This window comes from Epinephelus lanceolatus, chromosome 24 (assembly GCF_041903045.1).
Source record: "Epinephelus lanceolatus isolate andai-2023 chromosome 24, ASM4190304v1, whole genome shotgun sequence".
Lineage (NCBI taxonomy): Eukaryota > Metazoa > Chordata > Actinopteri > Perciformes > Serranidae > Epinephelus > Epinephelus lanceolatus.
The window spans coordinates 21,056,703-21,076,034 of record NC_135757.1 but is presented as its reverse complement, the minus strand read 5'-3'; the positions used below and the strand labels follow the sequence as shown (position 1 = coordinate 21,076,034).

Sequence of the window (19,332 nt, the reverse complement as noted above, 5' to 3'; positions counted from 1 at the left end):
GTGTTTACAGGTATAAACAAGTTAAATTTAAGACTTTTAAGACCTTTTTAATGCCACTTAAAATGAAATGTAAGACTAAACTTGCGATGGAAATACACACTAAAAGCAAAAATATACTCTGTCCAAGTAAGCACATTGATATCAGTTCAGAATGAACAGTAAAAATGACCCTGATGATACTTTCTGTGCTTACAGCTCTGCATGTGCGATTTCCACCACCCTGATTCCCATTTTACATTTGAAACACCTTTGACATACGGTATAGTTTACCTCGTAAACATTTCAGGGCACTGGATTTAATCATGAGTATTCTTTTGAGCTTTTTGCCCTTTCACTTGCATTTTCCCATTGCTTGAAAGGTCATAGTTTAATGATGCAGACTCATTACATAAGTGCATTGAGGGGGCAAAAGTAGGGGTGTTGCACACATACAGGTGTTGTCTAAGTCTGGTTCCCCCGTCGAATAGTATTTCCCTCTTGTTAAAATTATGTTTCCTATAGCAGCAACACCAAAAATTATATCAGTGATGTGACAAAAAAAAATGAAGACCCAGTCAATTTGAATTTAATTTAATAGATGTTAAGGCCTTTTAATAGTAAAGTAAATAAGACTGTAAAGGATCCGCGGCCACCCTGCGTTAAGTCCAAAAGGCTTTTTTTTTTTTTTTTTTTTTTTAAACAAAAGGAAGATGTGATCATTTTGAAAATTCCAAATATGTTTTTATCTGACAAAATATTCTACTTCAGTCCATATTTGCTAGCGTTTAGCCTTTCAAAAACAACATTTTTACTGGCTTCCGCTGCCGGAGGCACGCGTCTGTATTAACGGGGTGGTCTAGCAAACAAGCTAACTGTACCATAAATTAAAAAAAAAAAATTAAAAAAAACTTACTCATCAAATGAGATGAATGACTTTGTACAAATGAAGGATTTTGTAAAAGGATTTTTCTTAGGGTGATGACATTATAAAATATGACAACAGACATTCAAAGCTTTTGGAAAACCTCAGTAGAAACTCTGAATGTCAAAAAACAGAGATTTGGAATAGCCTTAAAATATATTTGCTTCCTCACCATAAAAAATACTTTCTGTATGTTGTTGTTGTTTTGCTATTACTTAAGAAAGAAGGATGGTGTTCTACTAATTTTTCAACTGAAAGTTTTAAAATTAAATTTTGTAGACATTCAGGGTGCCCAGAAAATAAATTGTTCCAATTATGGTGATCCTTTTTCCACTAATGCCACCATGACGTTAACATTTGTGGTTTTGTGTCAAATGTTTCAACAACTATTTTCATCATGATCCCTTAATATTACCATCATCAGGTCAAAATTTTCTACACTTTGGTTTAACTTTGGTTTTAAGTAGTATATATCTAACCTTTCATATCTGTCCTCTACTTATTGACATCAGCTTTTGTCTTAAGTCAAATAAAACATAACTTTATATGTCTCCATTTGTTACACTGGCACACAGCATTCCCACAAACCTACCAAATCTTGAGAGTGTAAATACCACAACAGCAACGGCAACAATACCAATACTGACATCATTGCCCATCCAAGATAAAGTCTGGCAAAACCTTCACCAAGAATACCACAAAACAGTTTTACTAGCAATATTTACCATAAATTGAAATGGAAGCTTTGCAGCAACAGTTTTGCCATATTTAGTCTTCCATCATATTGTAAATTTTTTCCCTGATGAGGTCACTTTGTATGTAGAAAGCTCCATTCTGCAGCTCCATTCATATCTTCTTTGTCTGTATATAGCAAAGCAACATTTTATGTATCATGTGGCTGTGATTTAACTTATTTTGTGCTGTTTTTCTTTCATCTTAAAGTCTGAGAGGTGTGTCAGTGTAATGGTCGAATGACACAGTTTTTGAACCAGAGTCATACGAGATATATTAATATTTTTTTTTTAGGTTAGCCTGAGTCTTTTAAAAGGGAGTGCACAACAAGCCCGAGCTTTGTAATTTTAAATGTAGCAACAAGTTCAGCACTTAACCTTTCAGTATGCTTACAAATGAAACTACTTTCTTCCGCTCGTCATCAGCTTGAAGACACAGTACACCCCAGCTTAGACAGCAACGTGAGAAGTAGTTTGTGAACACTTTGTGCTGATAATTCCTGATAAGCAAATCAAACCCAATACCACTCCCATTTCAGAGTGATTTTGCTGAATGTATCTGTATTGATTTTAATGTGTTTGATAGTGTGCTCCTTTTGTGTCTAGCCATTGAACCTCATGGGCTTTTGTTTCTTGTTTGTTCCACCGTTTGTGTTTACCTCTGTAATAATGGTAGTAATACTAGTCTTGCCTTTTTGTGCACTAAATTAATAAACTTAACTTGGTACCAATTATTGTTCAGAAGCTTTTTTCTTTTCTTTTTCAACTTTTTTTTAAAATATTTGATTATGTAGATATTTAATGTTGATAAAATGACAAAAAACAATATTTCAGATTGACATCTTTTTGAATAAAGTATTACACATACATGCTTTATTGATTTCTTCTGCTGTATTAAAGGGTAACTTAAGCATTTTCCAAACTGGACCCCACTTTCTTATGTTTTTGAGTAAATAGTAAATAGTAGTAGTAAATAATGGAGACAACTTTTTTTTTCTTTTTCTGGCAGCTGCTGGCAGCCGTGAAACTGGCTGAATTGTAACGTCAACGTCGAAATAAGTCCACTTAAAGTGTTTTTGCCACTGACAGACTCAGATTGTTATTCTAAAGACCAGGTTGTGATGAGTTGACACAGGCAACTAGCAATGCGCCATTCTGCAACACTCTAAAATATTCTGCCAGTTCACACCAATGCAACTAGATGAGACTGTGTATCATCTCCATGCAACAACTTTCTCTACTTCTGTTCTGATTTGCAGCTTTTCAGGTTTATTTTGTGGCTGAATATAATTTGTAGCTGCTGAAAATATGAATGAGGATAGTGATAGTGAGATACAGGCTACAGTTGCATTTGTAGTAGTGATGGAACACCAAAAAACAGAAACGAAACAAGCATCAGATTGACTGTATTCATAAAAAATACGCCATAATAATATAAATAACCAGCACCAATTAATCAGTTACTGAGTGTGTGTGTGTGTGTGTGTGTGTGTGTGTGTGTGAGGGAGGGAGGGAGGGACGGAGGGAGGCATAAGCACACACAGTGAGCAGCAGCAGCTACCTACCATCCAACACTGGCACACCGTGAGGACAGAAACAGGGCTCTGTGGGGATGGAGTACCTGCTGCAGCAAGTGAACACGCCGCCTGCGGCCATTTTGACTTTTTTAAATATTTTATTTTGTAGATTTTCCAATTTTGTGGTCATTTTGACTTGACCAGCGGACTTCACTACAAGCCCATTGGTTGTTGAAACAGGTGATGAGCTTTACGTTCTAAAACAAGCTGCCGGAGATTTGACCAGCTGAATTGCAGGTGACACCATCAGCTGGCTTGAGTTAAGCTCAGACCGGCCAGTTCACACAACTGCAACTTTTCTCTTCAACGTTCTAGAACAGTTTCCTCTCGTCGCAAATCTTTGGTTAGAACTGGGCTTAAGTGTCTGACAACATTATGAAAATGATCCCTTCAGATTTAGACCTTTTTGTTAAAGAGTAAGAACCCTTTAGTTTAACCAGAGATAGATCTAAAGTCGCCATCACCAAATCCACCAGACTCCATTTAAAAAAAGACTAATTTTAGTGTGTAAAGAGCCAGCATATTTTCACATCTAACTGGGTGAATTAAGGGTTTATTTGACTCAAACCAGAGTTGCTGATTGTTGGAACAGTGGAAAGATGAACCAAACCGACTTTCGTGAGTTTTATTTTGTTTCTGTCGACTTTGAATAAAATGTGTTTTACGCTGATAAAATTACTGTTTATTTAAATGAAGTCCGTTGGGTTTGGCGATGGCAATTTCAGGGCTGTTTCTGGTTAAACAACAATGATCATACTCTTTAATAAAAGGTCTATCTGTGTAGGGATCTTTTACATCATGTTGTCAGACACTTAGAATAACAATCTCAGCCTGTCAGTGACAAAAACAGTTTTAGTGGATGTATATTAACAATGCTCAATTGCCCCCAAGGATTACATTGCAGCCTGTTTTTTTGCAGCTCCTTCTCTCAATAAACTTTCAGTATCATACCTTTGGAACCAAAAGTCACCCTTCAGACATGGTACCTAGACCTCAGTGTTTTCACTGCAAACACTACCCTTAAATGTGGGCAGGGTCGTTGTCTCCCACTGCTCTGTCCGCACCTACTATATTTTCTCATCAAAGGTGACACAGAGCGAAGTCTCCACCTCAATTATCGTCCACAGAATGAGGATGCATGCCGATCTTTTCAGAAAAAAAAGACAGGCTGCAGTGACAGTCTCTCTACATGGGATATTTAAAAATAGCGGGTTTGTGCATTTAGTCCTTCTAAGGCAAGAGCAGGTGTTTGGTGTTGCTGTAGCCCACAGGAACGATGCTCCCCAATGGGGTTTTTTTCTAGAAGTGAGGATTGGAATATATGCAGTTCACATAATCTGGTTGAAATTAATTGACATAAACACTTGAAGATCTACTCATTACTAAAAGTCTGTGTCGTATAAACACTTATGGAATGGTCAAAGTTGTCATATTGAAATCTAAGCTTTGTTGGATACATGTTGTTGACAAGTAAATGTTGCTGGCAGTCGGCCCAGTAAATTAAATTATTTTTTCTCCGACCCAAGCCAATGCAAGAGGCAGCAAAACATCCTTTTATTTTATAGTTACAGTTTACTAACATATGTAAAACTCTCCACAGTATTAACAGTGGTTACATAAACCTCAAACCCAGCCACAACTCAGCCATGAGCACAGTGACCATCCGCTATTGACCAATCAACGGACTGCAGTGTTCACAGCTCCACCTTTTAGTACCAGATCTGTACAGATCGGCTCCATTGGTACCATTCACAACTTTTCACAGTGGAAATGGAAAAAAGTGAACCAATCTGAAATGTACCATACCGGACTGCTCAGTGGGAATGGGGCTCTTGACACAAAACATGCGAAGGTTGAATAAAACCTGTAACCCTTTAACAGGAACGATTAAGTCTTTTTCTTCCTCTGTTGCTGTGTGTTTATCAGGACTCCAGTCATTTTTAGCTCTGAAATGAGTGTGTTGTTTGTATCTGTCATGGTTAATGTGCCTGTCCTTTTGAGTTGCACTCTAGTTCGCCTGGCAGGAAAGGCCACAGTCGCTTTGTGGTTAGACTCGGGTCTCCATAAACCGACAAAAAGGTCCAGCTGTGGTTGCTCCCTGATTTTTACCGCCATAGCACACCTGTTAGGTGAAGCAGTGCTGTGTTTTGCTGTTGTCTTTTTTGAGGAATGTGCACTTGAGTCAGATTTACTGAGCTGATCACAAGCAGAGCTGCTTTCAGGAATAAGAGTTCTCTGCAACTCTCTTCTTCCTTCCTTCACCATAGAGTCTGTGGCTATGCACAGGCCTTGAAAGCTGTCAGTTATTAACTTTTGTGGTGTGTTAAAAGTTACTGAAGAGTCTGTTAGCACCTCTAAGTTAAGAAAAGTGTGTGAGGGAGTAACTTTAGTGTTCCTGTCTCGCAGTGCCACTCCTGGAATAAACAAGTCCTTTAAGGTTTTTTCTGGTTGTTTGGCACAGTCACTGGAAAGGCAGGAGGCCGACTGAGGGGAGGTCTTCCTTTCTGTGGAGCTCCAAGTCAAGGGGTCATAAATGACATATCCATCCAAGGGGCAGGAATTGGACTTCCGTAGGATCCTGTCCACACAGTCAGTGTGAAACTGAAGTGTGTGTGAAAATGTGAGGGGACAAGGGAGTGAAAGGAGGGGTTTTCTTGTATTACATCTGGTAAAACCATTCTGATTTTTTTTTTTGCAGTTTGGTTTCTGATGCACTTCACAGATTCAGAATAAAAATAGACTGTTGGATTTGGATTAAGTGTAGGTAGATGCAATACTTTTTTACTACTGGGGTTAAGATAAGGTGAATTTCAATTTCCTCGCATGCTCTGTCCACTGTTTTTACATTTTAAAGGAACAGTTCACCCCAAAATCAAAGATACATATTTTTCCTCTTATCTGTGACATCATTTTTTAATCTAGAATTTTTTGGTTTGAGTTATCGAGTGTTGTAGATATCAGCTAGAGAGATGTCTGCCTTCTCTCCAATATAATGGAACTAGATGGTACTTGTGGAGCTCAAACACCAAAAATACATTTGAAAAACTCAACAGCAATGTCTCTTTCCAGAAATCATGACCCGGTTTGCTAATAATCCACAGACCTTGCTGGGAGCAGTTCCATGTAGGAACTACTTTCCCTCTATTGAACCACACCCACCAACCGTATCACAGCGCAGAGGAAAGAGTGCATCTACTCATGGATGAGAGGGTCATGCTTGTGACAGTGTGAGATGTAAACATTAATGACATCAATCACGTTAGCTAGCTATCAGTAGATGCACGCTTCTTTCTGTGCAGTGACACGGTTATGGGTGTACTTCTGAAAGAGAGAAAAAAGTTACTACATGTAACTGCTCACAACAGAGGAGTGGAAGAAAAATATGCATTTTGGAGTGAACTGTCCCTTTAATATTTTGGCATACTAAAACACAACTTGTAATTATGTGGTGTGATCTGAGCTGTTAATTATGTGATTTTAAATATTTTGCATTATAGAAACGTTACAATGATGCGAGCACGCACACCTGAAATGTTTTACCTTGTGAAGGCAGGGCAGAGTTCGGATGTGCTGGCCCAGGCTGAAGTTCTGCAGACAGATCCGACACTGCTGTCCCTCATCCAGGAGCCGAGACCCTGATCTCACCCTGACCGTAGGTAGACACTCCAACACACTTTCAGGTATAGGGTCTGCAGCTACAGGGATGATGCTGAGAAGCAAGATGTGAAAATGAGCATGTTACCAATAAAAAGCAGTAGTTCTCCTTAAAACCAAGAGACATTTTGTACTGCCTGTGTGAGTCCCATTTTTGGTGTCAGCAGTATTATTCTAAGAAGTATTATTCTTAGATAGGTCTCAGGTATTTTACATCAGAAAAGCATCAGTGTTCAGAGTGAATTTGTCCATCTTATACTAAAGATAAATTTGTTTTCTGGATGTCTTTAATAACTCACCTGCCATTTCCTGGCTGTGAGGTCGCACCTCTTTGTTCATCACTCAGCTCCTCGGCCACGAGGTGCCACTTTTCTCTCCTTTTCTGTTTGAAGTTTAGTCAGAGTGTTTGTTTTCATCAGGTGTGTTTATTTAATTATATCTACAGTTATATTGTCAGAAAAGCTTGATCACTACAACCAACACAATTATGATATTTCACTTGACAATGGCCAGTTTCATTAAGTAATTACAGTATATTAAAACAATATGTGGCATTATTGCCTGAAGTGGGAGTTTAGCTGATGCAGTAGAAGCATTATTTTAAAGCTGATCTGAATAGCTTACTGTCCGTGAAGCAAACAGATGCTGTGGGTGCCGGCCCTTCTTTGAGCAGTCCTCACATAGATAGAAATATCTGCAGACTGTGCACCTGAAAAGACAATAACAGGGATATAAGATGACATTGGACCATAGCATGACAAGGAAATTACAGTATACTGGATTATTCACCATCATTAAATCTAAATTTTAGTTTAAATTACAAATAATATACACATGTACTTACAGGCATATTTGACCCTCCAAATGGCATTTGCATATCAGTAACTCACCTCTCGTTACACTGAATTTGTACGGAAAACTGTTTTTCTTACGTGCCTCTATGGTAAAAAAAGAATCCAAAAAACTGAGAAAATGTTAAACAGATGCAAAACTATACTGATACTAGAGGTGCAACAATTAGTCAATTAATTGATAACTTGATTGAAAGAAAATAAATTGCTAACTATTTTGATAACAGACTAATCATTTCATACATTTTTAAAGCAAAAATGTCAAACATTTGCTGTTCCCAGCTTCTTAAATATGAGAATTTGCTGCTTATCTGTATCATTTATGATGGTAAATGAAGAGTCTTTAGGTTTTCAAATGTTGGTTGGACAAAAGACGCATTCTGGAAAATTATCTAACTTACCTATGCTCTCTTCAAAGCCAGACTCCACTGACAAAAACAATAATTTTACCTACCTGAACACAGCAGCTGCTGGTCTACCACTGCCTCAAACAGTAAGTTTGTTTGTGTGATTGTGTGACTTTGGTGAATCCAAACTAACCCTTTAAAACACCAATGTCACACAATAACACAAGAACACTAACTGATGGAGGCAGCGGTAGCAGCCCCGTGTTCAGAGAGCTAAAATTACTGTTTTTATCAATGGAGTCTGGCTTTGAAGAGAGCAAAAGTAAGCTTCACTTTTAGTTGTGTTCCCCTTTGTAAAGGGCTATCTGTTTGGAAATACTGAGCATAAGACTGGATAAATGAGACTTGGATTATACTGGGCAAGAGAGAGTGTATAAAGAGTAACTGATATACAAATGATCATTTGGGATGTGAACTATTCCTTTAAAATACACTACAATGTGAATACTGTGATTGAAACTGCACAATTCTCAATGTTCAGTACTCAAATTACTTATGGTATATGCATTAGACTGCCTCTTGCTTACTTGAAACATTTGCCGATGACAGGGCAGACCCTGCAGCTATGACAGGGAACTCCCAGGTGTCTGTCTGGCTTCTTTCTCTCGGCAGCAGTGAAGAGCTTTGCTGCGTTTTTCATCTGTTCCTGAATAAACTTCAAAGAGCTGAAGTCCTCTCTGCACAGAGGGCACTTAACTGTTTCTTCCCTGTCTGACAGTCTCTGGTGATCCGCCCACACCTTCATGCAAGAGATGTGGACATTATTGCCACAACCGAACCTGGAAACAGACAAGGACAGCACGTGAGAGAGCAGGAAATCTATCTGCACAATGCTGCAAATAAACCACATATCTTTGTGTTTGAATGAAATGTCCTCCTCTGTGAATATCAGGAGATCTGAACCTAATTTTACAACATCCGAAAATCTGTGCTGGTGGTTTCCGCTAAACATTCTGTATGTCAACAGCTGGATGTGCTGCACTGGGGTGGATAATCCTTTACGGGGTCATGTTCTGGCCAGCAGTTCAACAAAAGTTGACTAGAACATCTTACATCATACTGAAACATAACTGTACTGGAACAATGACAGCATGATACCACGACCCCAGACCAAACTCAGCTGCCCACACACCTGCAGTAAGACACGGGCTGTTTTTTCTCCAACAGCTCCTCTTGACAGATGGGACACACATCCTGGACTTGGATTGCTTTCCGGCAGACACTTCCAGTCTCGGGGTCAGTGACAACTTGGCTCGGGGTCTCAGAAGCAGCTGAGGGATCATTTTCCGTCCGGTTGTCTTTGGTTTGGTGTAAACCATGGAGCACCTCCAAGATCTGTCTCTCCACGAGTCCGTGCTGAAATGAATCTGGAGCAGAGTTATTTTTAACAGTGTATGTCAGCAGCAGCACATGCACAAGGGTGGGTCAGGACTTTCAAAATGCCTACAAACTTTACAAAGTGTCAGCCAGTGTAGAATCTGAAATTTGTGAACAGTCTTTTAATCTAGTCTATTAAATCAGCATTGTGATGTCCATGTAAGACAGGTTTAGAAACCTCTCACACACACACACACACACACACACACACACACACACACACACAAAAACAAACATTTCAAAAAGCAGCTTACATTCATGTTCTCTGGGTAGTCTGAATTTCCGCAGTAAAACCCTGTAAAGATAAAGATTAGAAGTTTATTCTGGAGTTAGTAGTGCTCATATAAAAGTGAATACTAATGATACATACACACAAATCTGTCATTAGTAGGCCTGATATCAGCTGAGTTTTTAAAATATATTTTAGTTGAGTTTGGTTTACTTTGTTCAAGTACGAGTAAAGTTTTTTGCCACACGTCAAAATGAATTAGTATTCAAAGTTGTCATAGCAAAACAGCCATGTCAGAATTTTACCTCAATAAAATACACTAAAAAAAAGTAACAAAATTCAATTTAAATTAGGCAAGAGCTGATCAAAAAAGTAAACAACACTGTAAATCCAACTTATTTACAAGTCATACTTTCTACTACGGACCCAATTTGTTCGGTGCTTAGTGCACCCTCACCAATGCAAAACATTTTTGGTAGAAACAAATAGTGAACAACGTGAATATGATTGCTTTATTGCCACAGTTTACTACTACAGTTTAGTTAACAATTTCATTGAACATGGGAATACTTTCTGGGAGAGTCCAGTTATTAGGACTTTCTGGACAGAATTTCATAAAGCATATATTTTCAATGATATTCATCTTATGGAAAAGACTACTTTTTCTCTTCATCTCCAGAAAAAACCCTGGGCCCGCTCGGTGAAATACGCAAGATCCTTACGACCTGATTTTGGTGAGGTGTCTTAAAGAAGACCCAGTGATGTTTTTTTTCTTTAGCAAACCTCATTGACTGCTATCCTGTTCTTTTTTTCTCCTCTGACATATGTTTCATGGCACTTATATATTACTTATAAATTTCTTAAATTTTGAAGAAATCTTAGCAGCAGGTAGAATTATTCTGTTTATCAGGATTTATGTTTTGTTACATAAGATGCTGTTGAAAAAAATAATTAATCCAAAAAAAAAAGAAAAGAAATTGGGAATACTGAATATAAAATTTTTATCAAACTTACATTTGGTCAGAAACTTAGATTTATATTTTTTTTATTTAACTTATTATTGTGTAATTATTTTACTAGTTATACATGACTAATATTTTTTTAGATTAATGTTAAAAAACCTCATGCACCCCTTGCAGTGCCCCAAAGTACCCTTAGGGCAGTGGCTCTCAAACGTTTTCTGTCATGCCCCAGTTCAAAAGTCAACAAAAGTTCATGCCTCTCACCCACAATTTTCTATCAATCATTAACAATAACTGGGAAAGCAACCAATTTTAGTGAAATAAAGATCAGTAAAACAGAATCATGATATTTTGTAGAATGGCATTTGCATTACTATTATGTGATTTATTGAACTGTTGATTGTCAATTGTGGTTTAGATGGTTACCCTCACCTGCCACCATAGATCTTGTCATTAGCCTATTGGTGTGCAGTATGTGTAACTATAGGTGTGATTTCAACTGTCCAAACATTTTGACCTGAAGAAGAGCCGAGTAGAATCAAAACATTTTCATTTACCTTGTGTCGCATGGAGTACTTATTCTCTCTCAGCATGCCAATATCAGCCAACTCTTGTTTATTTACTTTAGCTCCATAAATCATATTCATTTATCTTTGTTTCACTCCATATTTTTCCCCTGGTCATCCATGCCCCACCTGCAGTGGCTCTATGTCCCCACAGGGGGGCCGCTCCACAGGTTGAGAGCCACTGCTCTAGGGGTCTACCACATTATGGCCCAATTCCAATCCGATCCCTTACAGACTCACTGACTTAGAGGCGCGTTCATGTGAAGTACGTGAGTGTGTGAGGGCTGTCCCATTGTCAGATCGTCAAGTCAGTGAGTCAGTGAGTGAGCCCTTTATGCCCCCTTACCGTAGGTCAGCATCGATGCGGACTTACGGTAAGGAAATTACCCACAGTTCATAGACTCTCACACTCAATCACTTACCGCTGACGTCAGTTAAGTCAGTGAGGGTTCAGGGCTTGAGTCTTTAGGGGCCGGATTGGAATTGGGCCTATGTCACATTGTGTACTTGTTTTTCAGATCAAGTGCAACAAACTTCACTGAAAAGTTTCCCACCTGAACTATACTACAAGCTACCCAGTCTTATGGATAAATACAATGCCTGTGTTCACCTCACAATGTTGCACATGTAGTACATATAAGATTAAAAAAGGGACCATATGGAATATTATTTGCAGAAACAGGGAGTCTACAGGTGTCAGACACAAAATTTGATGCCTTTTAAAACCTTTTCAAAAATAATTTTTAACCAAATTAAAAACTGATTTTAATGTTCAGTAATGTTTTAAGCATTGCAGGTCAGCATAAAGGTAAGAAGTATATGTCCTGTGTAGTGGTAGGTTTTATGTAGGAATATGATTACTGGAGTGACTTAGGTTCATCTACATCTGGCCAACAGGTAAGTGCAAGTATAAAGTAAAAAGACAGTACTAGGTTTAAAGATTTGTAACATCAGAAATGTGGACTCATTTTGACAAAAATAAATTAAAATAACGATGAGATTACATCAAATGTTTGTGGCAATGAAGACCTTAGAAATTCACATTTAATACCATTTAATTACTTTTAAGGCCTAGTTTAAGACATTTTAAGATGTTTTAAGGACCTACAGACACCCTGAAAAACCTTCAGGTGTGTGAATCTTTTGTGTGTGTGTTACTGATACCAGCAGATGCGTTTGCACAGCTCCTGCTCCCTGGTGAACACAGGACAAGTGCACGTATGTGGGTCACCCAAGAACACCTGAACAACATGAACAAGAGAACATGCTTGAGTAAGAATACAAAACATGGTTTGTGGAGTCTGAGAAATGCATCCTGAATCACAGAATTTAAGATTTACCTTAAAGGTCCTGGCCTCTCCCTCCTCTCTGAGCAGGAATCCTGTCGGGCCGAAAGACCTCAGGAAGAATATAGCTGTGGTGAGGGCTTGGTCCTGGTGGAAACTCACTGCATCGCTGACTATGTTCCTCCAGGTGGTTTTCCTGAACATTCTGTTACTGCAGAATAGAGAGATGTATCAATCATCTGACCCTCTGGTAATAAAAATGAGGGTACACATCAAGGATGAAGGGGCTTATGTCTCAGCAGGATTTGGAAAAATGTGTCTGTGTATTTACTTTCAGTAGACTCATCTACTGTAACAACTTTACAGGTCTTCCCTAAAAAAACTGGCTTCCTTTCTAACAGATAATCAATTTCAAAATACTACTGTTGGTTTTTAAAGCACTAAATGGTTTAGGGTCCAAATATATTTCTGACCATGTGCTACACTATGAACCATCAAGACCTCTCAGGTCTTCTGGGGCAGGTCTGCTTTGAGACTAAAAGTGGGGAAGCAGTTTTAAGATTTTATGCACCACATATCTGGAACATACTCCCAGAAAACTGCAGGTCTGTTGGAGACTTCATGCTACCTTTATTAAATCAAATATTTACTGATTTCTTATACTGCACTGTAACTTTAACTCTTGTATTTTATACCTGTCTTAGTATATTTGTTTTTGAGAATCATCTTCCCACCATCCAAGTCATATTTGAAAGCGGTACACACGCAGAGCCTCTGCATTTTTTCTAAAGACCCCTCCCACCCCTCACACAGTCTGTTCTCCCACCTTGCCATCAGGCAAAAGGTTTTGCAGCATCAGAACCCATTTTTTAATTGTTATCCAGATCATCATTTTGCTGTTTTATTAGGTCATTACTATATAATATTTATTCCTCTGCACTTACCTATTTTTATTTTTAAGAGTTTTCACAATGCACTTCATTGCACGTTAATGTTTTCATGTCCATATTGAATGTCTTGTTTGCTGTATGTACTTTACTGCACCTGGATTCGTGAGTAATGACATTTAGTTCACTGTGTGCTGCTGTATATAGAGAATGACAATAAAAAAAATTTAAAAAAAATATTTTCTGTTCTCTAGCTCTGTAATAAAGTTTTTGTTTGCAATTAAATGTCCTTTAATAAGGTATTTATTTTGCATTGTGTTTCAGTGCTTATGATGTTTTATGTAAAGCACTTTGAACTGTCTTGTTCATGTTCCATATAAATAAACTTGCCTTGGCCTACAGAGTAAATAGAAAACTGCCAGGAGATTGCAAAGCAAATCAGTGAGATATCATATGTTCCACGAATTGTCTTCTCTTGTTATCTTTATCCCAGCCTGACAGTTATAAACAAAACATTCACAGAAAACATGCTAATTACAGTTTTTACCTTTTGTCAGCTGTTTACATGCAAAAATACACTTGTAAACAAATACTTCCACGTTCATAAACTGTAACCAGAAAACACTTTGCATTTCGCTTTGTACGCTAGCTAACAAATAAAAAGCAGAAAATAAATTATTTTGAACATGTAGCTAGTAAGTTTTCACGACAAGTAGGCTATGACTGATTTCATAACGTTACAGAATATTACTGCACCTGGAAGTAGCTCAAAACTCACTATGTATTTAAACTGTTTCATCATCTCCTCAGTTATCCCAATGTAAGACAGCTAAGTTAAATGACGGGTGACTGAACATTGCCTTGCTGGCTAAACATTTTTCAGTACTTCCGGTTGATACAGCGGACTGAGAACTCGATATATATTGGGATACGTTAAAACAAACGTCAACACTTCAAGTTTAACTAATAAACTCGTCTAAGGAGGTGTACACATCTTAAAAGGGTATAAAAAGTACCTGTCTTTGTCGATAAACTCCCAAAGACCGGATATAACAGCAGGGTACCAAGAACGCTGTGGTGTCCATGGTAACCTGGCTGTTGCTAAGGGGCTTTTCACCGGCAGAGGGCGCCATTGCTAAACGATAGAAGCTCTTCGTGATTGGTCAGTTGTGTGCTTTCAGATTGACAGCAGTGACGTAGTGATAAATTATTTAGTGTGGATGCTTCAGCAGCTACACTAAATATTCTATTTATTATACCGTGTATTATATTAATATTATTGTAAAAAAAAACCAAAAACAAAAAAAAAAACTTATTGTTATTCAAATCGTTATTAATGTTACTTTGTAACACCAGCACAAAAGATAGTCTGTAGATAGTTTGTTTACCAAATTATTTTCAGTACCTTTATTAGGTGTATCTGAATATCCTAAAAGTATAACAACTGAAAATGACTTTTTGCTGGCTTATCAGCATTGACCTATGTGACCTGTTTTTTCATCCCCAAGTAAGAAACATCACCACAAAGGCATTTTTCCATCTTAGAAATATTGCTGTGTGCAACCTTTTAATTTGATCTAAAAAAGTCACCAAAAAGCTTGTTTGTGCTTTTATCTCAAGTAGACTTGAGTACTTGCTCTCAGGCCTCTCAAAGAAATCTTTACATAAACTTCAGATGATCCAAAATGTAGAAGCACGTCTACTCACCAAGACTAAACATTGAGAACACATGACTTCGGTTTTAAAGGCTCTTCATTGGCTGACTGTTCATTTTAGAATTCATTTTAAAATGTTGCTTTTAATTTAAACTTAGACTCTGATTCAGTAGATAGCTTCAAACTAAATCTTAAAACCTTCTTTTAAAAAAAAAGAATCCTTTTTTGGCTTACATTTGTGTATTTTTTTTTTTTGTACTTAATTGGTATCAAACTTAATTTGTATTTGTGTGTGTGTGTGTGTGTGTGTGTGTGTGTGTGTGTGTGTGAGTGTGATTGCGTATTTGAATCCTACTTCATTTATACCGTCTTTTCTCATTTTATTATGTAAAGCACTTTGAGTTAAAAAAAAAAAAAGTACAACAGCATCAGCATCCCCTGTGCATTTTCTTATTTCCACCAGTGGGCGGCAGCAAATGCATGGACAAATTTGACAGAAATGTTTAACAATCAGGTGTCCATTTTATTCCATTACAGCACATACAGCAGGCAAAAGACTGTTGAATGTGACTGGAGAAATTTTAGCATCTGTCTCAGTTTTATAAATTACACTGTGCAGCATACAATACCGGTATATTGCTACTGTGAATCTGCATCTTAGCGCATCCAGTGCATGTGCCTGTATATGCACAGCATGCCAGTCTGACCTAACTGATTTTGAAGACTTAGATTATTAATACAAAATATAACTAACTAAACAATGATGCTGTATAATTATAGATTTAACCACCAAGTAGTTTATAAAGTGTTTACAATAAGCTCCACCTTTACCAGCTGCAACATTAAGTCTCTTCACACACAAAATCTGCTGCTTGACTGACATAGAGGACCCAAAACTTGTGTTTTTGATCAGTGATATCATATTATTTTTGAGGGTTTTAATACATGAATTAAAAGACACATTAGTAGATCCAGGGCTTTTTTTTCATTACTAGGCCTATTCATGTTTTACTAGGGATGTCCCTCTAGCTGCCTCCACAAAAGGCAAGCATGTGATGTCATCCACAGCCCCAGTCAGTTCTTATCAGGACAGCTCAGTGTTGCCTCTGACTCTGCTGCGAAACACACATGCTGAAGGACTACTCTTATAGAAATCTTCTTTCTCTGCAAAGGTAAACTCTAAAACTGAAGGATTCCTCTTCAAGAAGTGGCAAACACTGTGTTTTTAAAATTTTTTCTGCACCTGAAAAGGTAAGTTTCTTTAATAGTTACAGTTTTTCTGCATGTTGATTGTTATCACTGTTCAGGCACTGTGGTTACGCTGCTGGGAACAGGTCAAAAGTTAATTTATTAAATGTCAAATTGAGCTAGAAATGTTATACTTGAGGCTATATGCTGCATGTATGGAAAGCGGGGATTGTGGTGAAGGTTTAAGTCGTAGAAAGACAAAACAAAAATCAGTTTATTTGCTCTAAATTAGTATTAAACAGAGAGCAAATCCATGTTTACCACAAAACACATAAACAGAGATGATAGGAGCCGACCCAGTGTGTAGCTGGATTATTTAAACACATTATATCAAGGTCATATGAAGTGGTGAAATGGAGCTAATAAAGCCTACTTCACATGGATCAGTGTTCTGGCATAGACATCCCACACAACAAGGGAGTAACTTCACTTTGAGTTATTAGGTGTCTTTCTAGGCCTTGAGAGAGTCTTTTGGGTGTGTTCAAGAATATATTAATCTTATAAAGTGTCAAATATTCCCTGAATTAGCAGTCATGGGAGTTGGAAATTAATAAAGTCTGTCTATGTCAATATATCATAAACTCTTTGTTACTCCAGATGTGAAGCCCTGGATTTTAGAGAACGGTTGCTCTCATATTGTAGCAGGACTGAGAGGACAAAGATGGAAAGATGTTGTGATTGACAGGAAATTGTAGATTTGAAATATGATGATGATGTACCAGGAATGAAACACTCATCATACTCTTATCAGACACTTTGAAGCAGATTAGACACTGCCATATTATTGTGGAACTAAGTAGGTTAAATATGTTAAACCAATTTGCAAATATTAAATGTGTCCATAAATGCCTACCACTGTGTCAAAACCTCTTTTGGAGCTAGTGTGTATTTGTATAAAGGCCTAAAGGGGCGGATGTTGCAAACTAGCTTAGGCTATAAAGACTGCGGACAGAGGTTCATGATATTTACCTGCATCTATAGAAAACTTTCATTAAATATTAAATTATAATAACATTTAACCTTTCAAAATATTTAAAACATCCAGTTACCTATCTAAAATATTTACTCACTTTAACAGTATCATGATACATGCTATTTTCTATACTGACTGTTGCTGTTACAAATAATAATAATAACAAACTTTATTTATATAGCACATTTAAAAAACAACATTATAAGTGCTTTACAATAGTAAAAAGGATAAAAACAATTTAAAAACAGTTTAAAAGGTATACGATATTGGGCCAAAAGGAGCTACATACGAGAACGAGTCAAATAAGCAAAATAAAACAAAATGAAATAAAATAAAAAATAATAAAATAAAAGTTGTGAGAATGCCTACACTTTGTGGAACGCTTAAAATAAAGATGTTTTTCAGCATTAGAAATATGTTTGTTATATTAGCATGTTTTAGTCTGTTGACAACTTATTTTAAGAAGTTGGTAAAATCAAACATTTTTTTGAGTAGGATGGCATTAAAATAAATAAGTTGGAATATCTTAAATGAAATATTTTGACCATTAAGTGTCACCACAGCTTTTGGATAAATATTAAGTTGGTTTAACTTATTTCCCAGCTGGCACACGACTGACCTTCAACATTGAAATGTGTTTGAAATCATGTCAGTTGTTGTTTCAACATTAAAACAACACTGAAACAACATTTAATTCTGATGATTACAGAAAGGGTAACAAAATTCTCATAAATTGTCATTGAAATTTCAGAAAGATCTTTTGTTATTGTTTAAACCATTTTGAAACAACGTTAAAGGTTTATGAAACAAGACTGCAAAATCAACGTTGATTCGTCTTTCAAATTCAAAATGTAATTCAACAGTGATCCAACCATGGTCTATGACATTGATTCAACAGTGAATAAATATTAGAATGCCAACTGGGATAAGCTTTACAAGGTCAAATCATGTTGGTGTATTAAACTGATTGAGTTGTCAGATTATGGTAATCTTCTGCTCATATAGTGCCGGCCTACAACAGCTGTTGAAGATTATGATTGTTAGAAGTAAAGAAGACAGCAAATTAGTAATTCCTGAATTCTTCTTTTCTGGTATTGCTCTTAACATACTGTCAGTGTCATTTTATTTGATGATAAAGATATCCACAGTCAGTGTCACAAGCTTGCTTTAGCATGTGTTCAGTTAATGTGACGATCACTCTTTATAGAGAATTTTGGACACCACTGTATGCTGCCCACATGTGGTGCTCCTTTCAGAAGAGCAGCACGCAAAGAGTTAATCTGGCCTATAACGATGGCATGAGACTGCTTCTTAAACATCTACGATGGTGCAGTGCCAGCCAAATGTTTGTAAATGTTGGTGTGCCTACCTGCCCTGCTCTAATATGAAATCTTATATGTTGATTAATGTGCTGGCTCTCTATCTCAGAAAATGGTATCTTCCATGCCTTGGCCATCCCCGAGATGAGCTCAGTCACGTTTTCATCTAGACTGTGTGGCCACTGGCTCTCCAGTGTGGGTGCAGTTTATAGAATTTTGTCTTTTTTATATGAACTTGCATAGTGTAGTGTTGGGTATTTCTTGATTATATATATATATATATATATATATTTATTTATTTATATATATTTATTTTATATTTTTTTGTACATAGATGATTGTTTTTATGTGGTATGCCATGGACCTTCCTCCGTGTCCTTTATAAAGTCATCATTATTATTACTATTATTATTATTGTTAGAAAGGACTTATAGGATTTACTAACTAAAAGATGCATGCAAATTTTAACGCTATTTATTTTTGTATTTATTTATTAAGTTGAGCCAGTGGAATCTTTTTTTAGAGTGACGAATTGGCTTAGAGATAGAGATGATTTCAGACCACAAACTCAATTTTAAAAATGTATTGTGTGTGTTAAAAGAGGATAAGTAGCTCGCCAGTCTGATCTGTATCATGAAACTTTCCAGTAAGGCTCATTGTTTTTGGAATGCAACTTTCCATGTACAACGAAAGTAAGGCATTACAGATC

The 19,332-nt window shown here is 37.0% G+C and overlaps 2 protein-coding genes across 2 annotated transcripts in view; one reads left to right on the top strand and one right to left on the bottom strand.

Moving 5' to 3' along the window:
* Positions 1 to 4,641: 4,641 nt before the first annotated feature.
* On the bottom strand, positions 4,642 to 12,745 carry zswim2 (zinc finger, SWIM-type containing 2). The gene is made up of 9 exons (XM_033616183.2): positions 12,596 to 12,745; positions 12,420 to 12,496; positions 9,753 to 9,793; positions 9,254 to 9,488; positions 8,649 to 8,900; positions 7,488 to 7,572; positions 7,163 to 7,245; positions 6,750 to 6,918; positions 4,642 to 5,810 (listed from the first exon to the last, which is right to left on the bottom strand). Exons 1-9 carry the CDS (start codon positions 12,743 to 12,745, stop codon positions 5,097 to 5,099), a joined length of 1,806 nt encoding a protein of 601 aa, XP_033472074.1. The 3' UTR covers positions 4,642 to 5,096.
* A 3,411-nt stretch (positions 12,746 to 16,156) lies between these two features.
* The window catches only part of LOC117250151 (calcitonin gene-related peptide type 1 receptor-like), a 30,804-nt gene continuing 27,628 nt past the window's right edge, over positions 16,157 to 19,332 (top strand). Inside the window, exon 1 of the mRNA XM_033616184.2 lies at positions 16,157 to 16,334. The gene's annotated coding sequence lies outside the window, so the exon portion shown is untranslated. The remainder of the gene's footprint in view (positions 16,335 to 19,332) is intronic.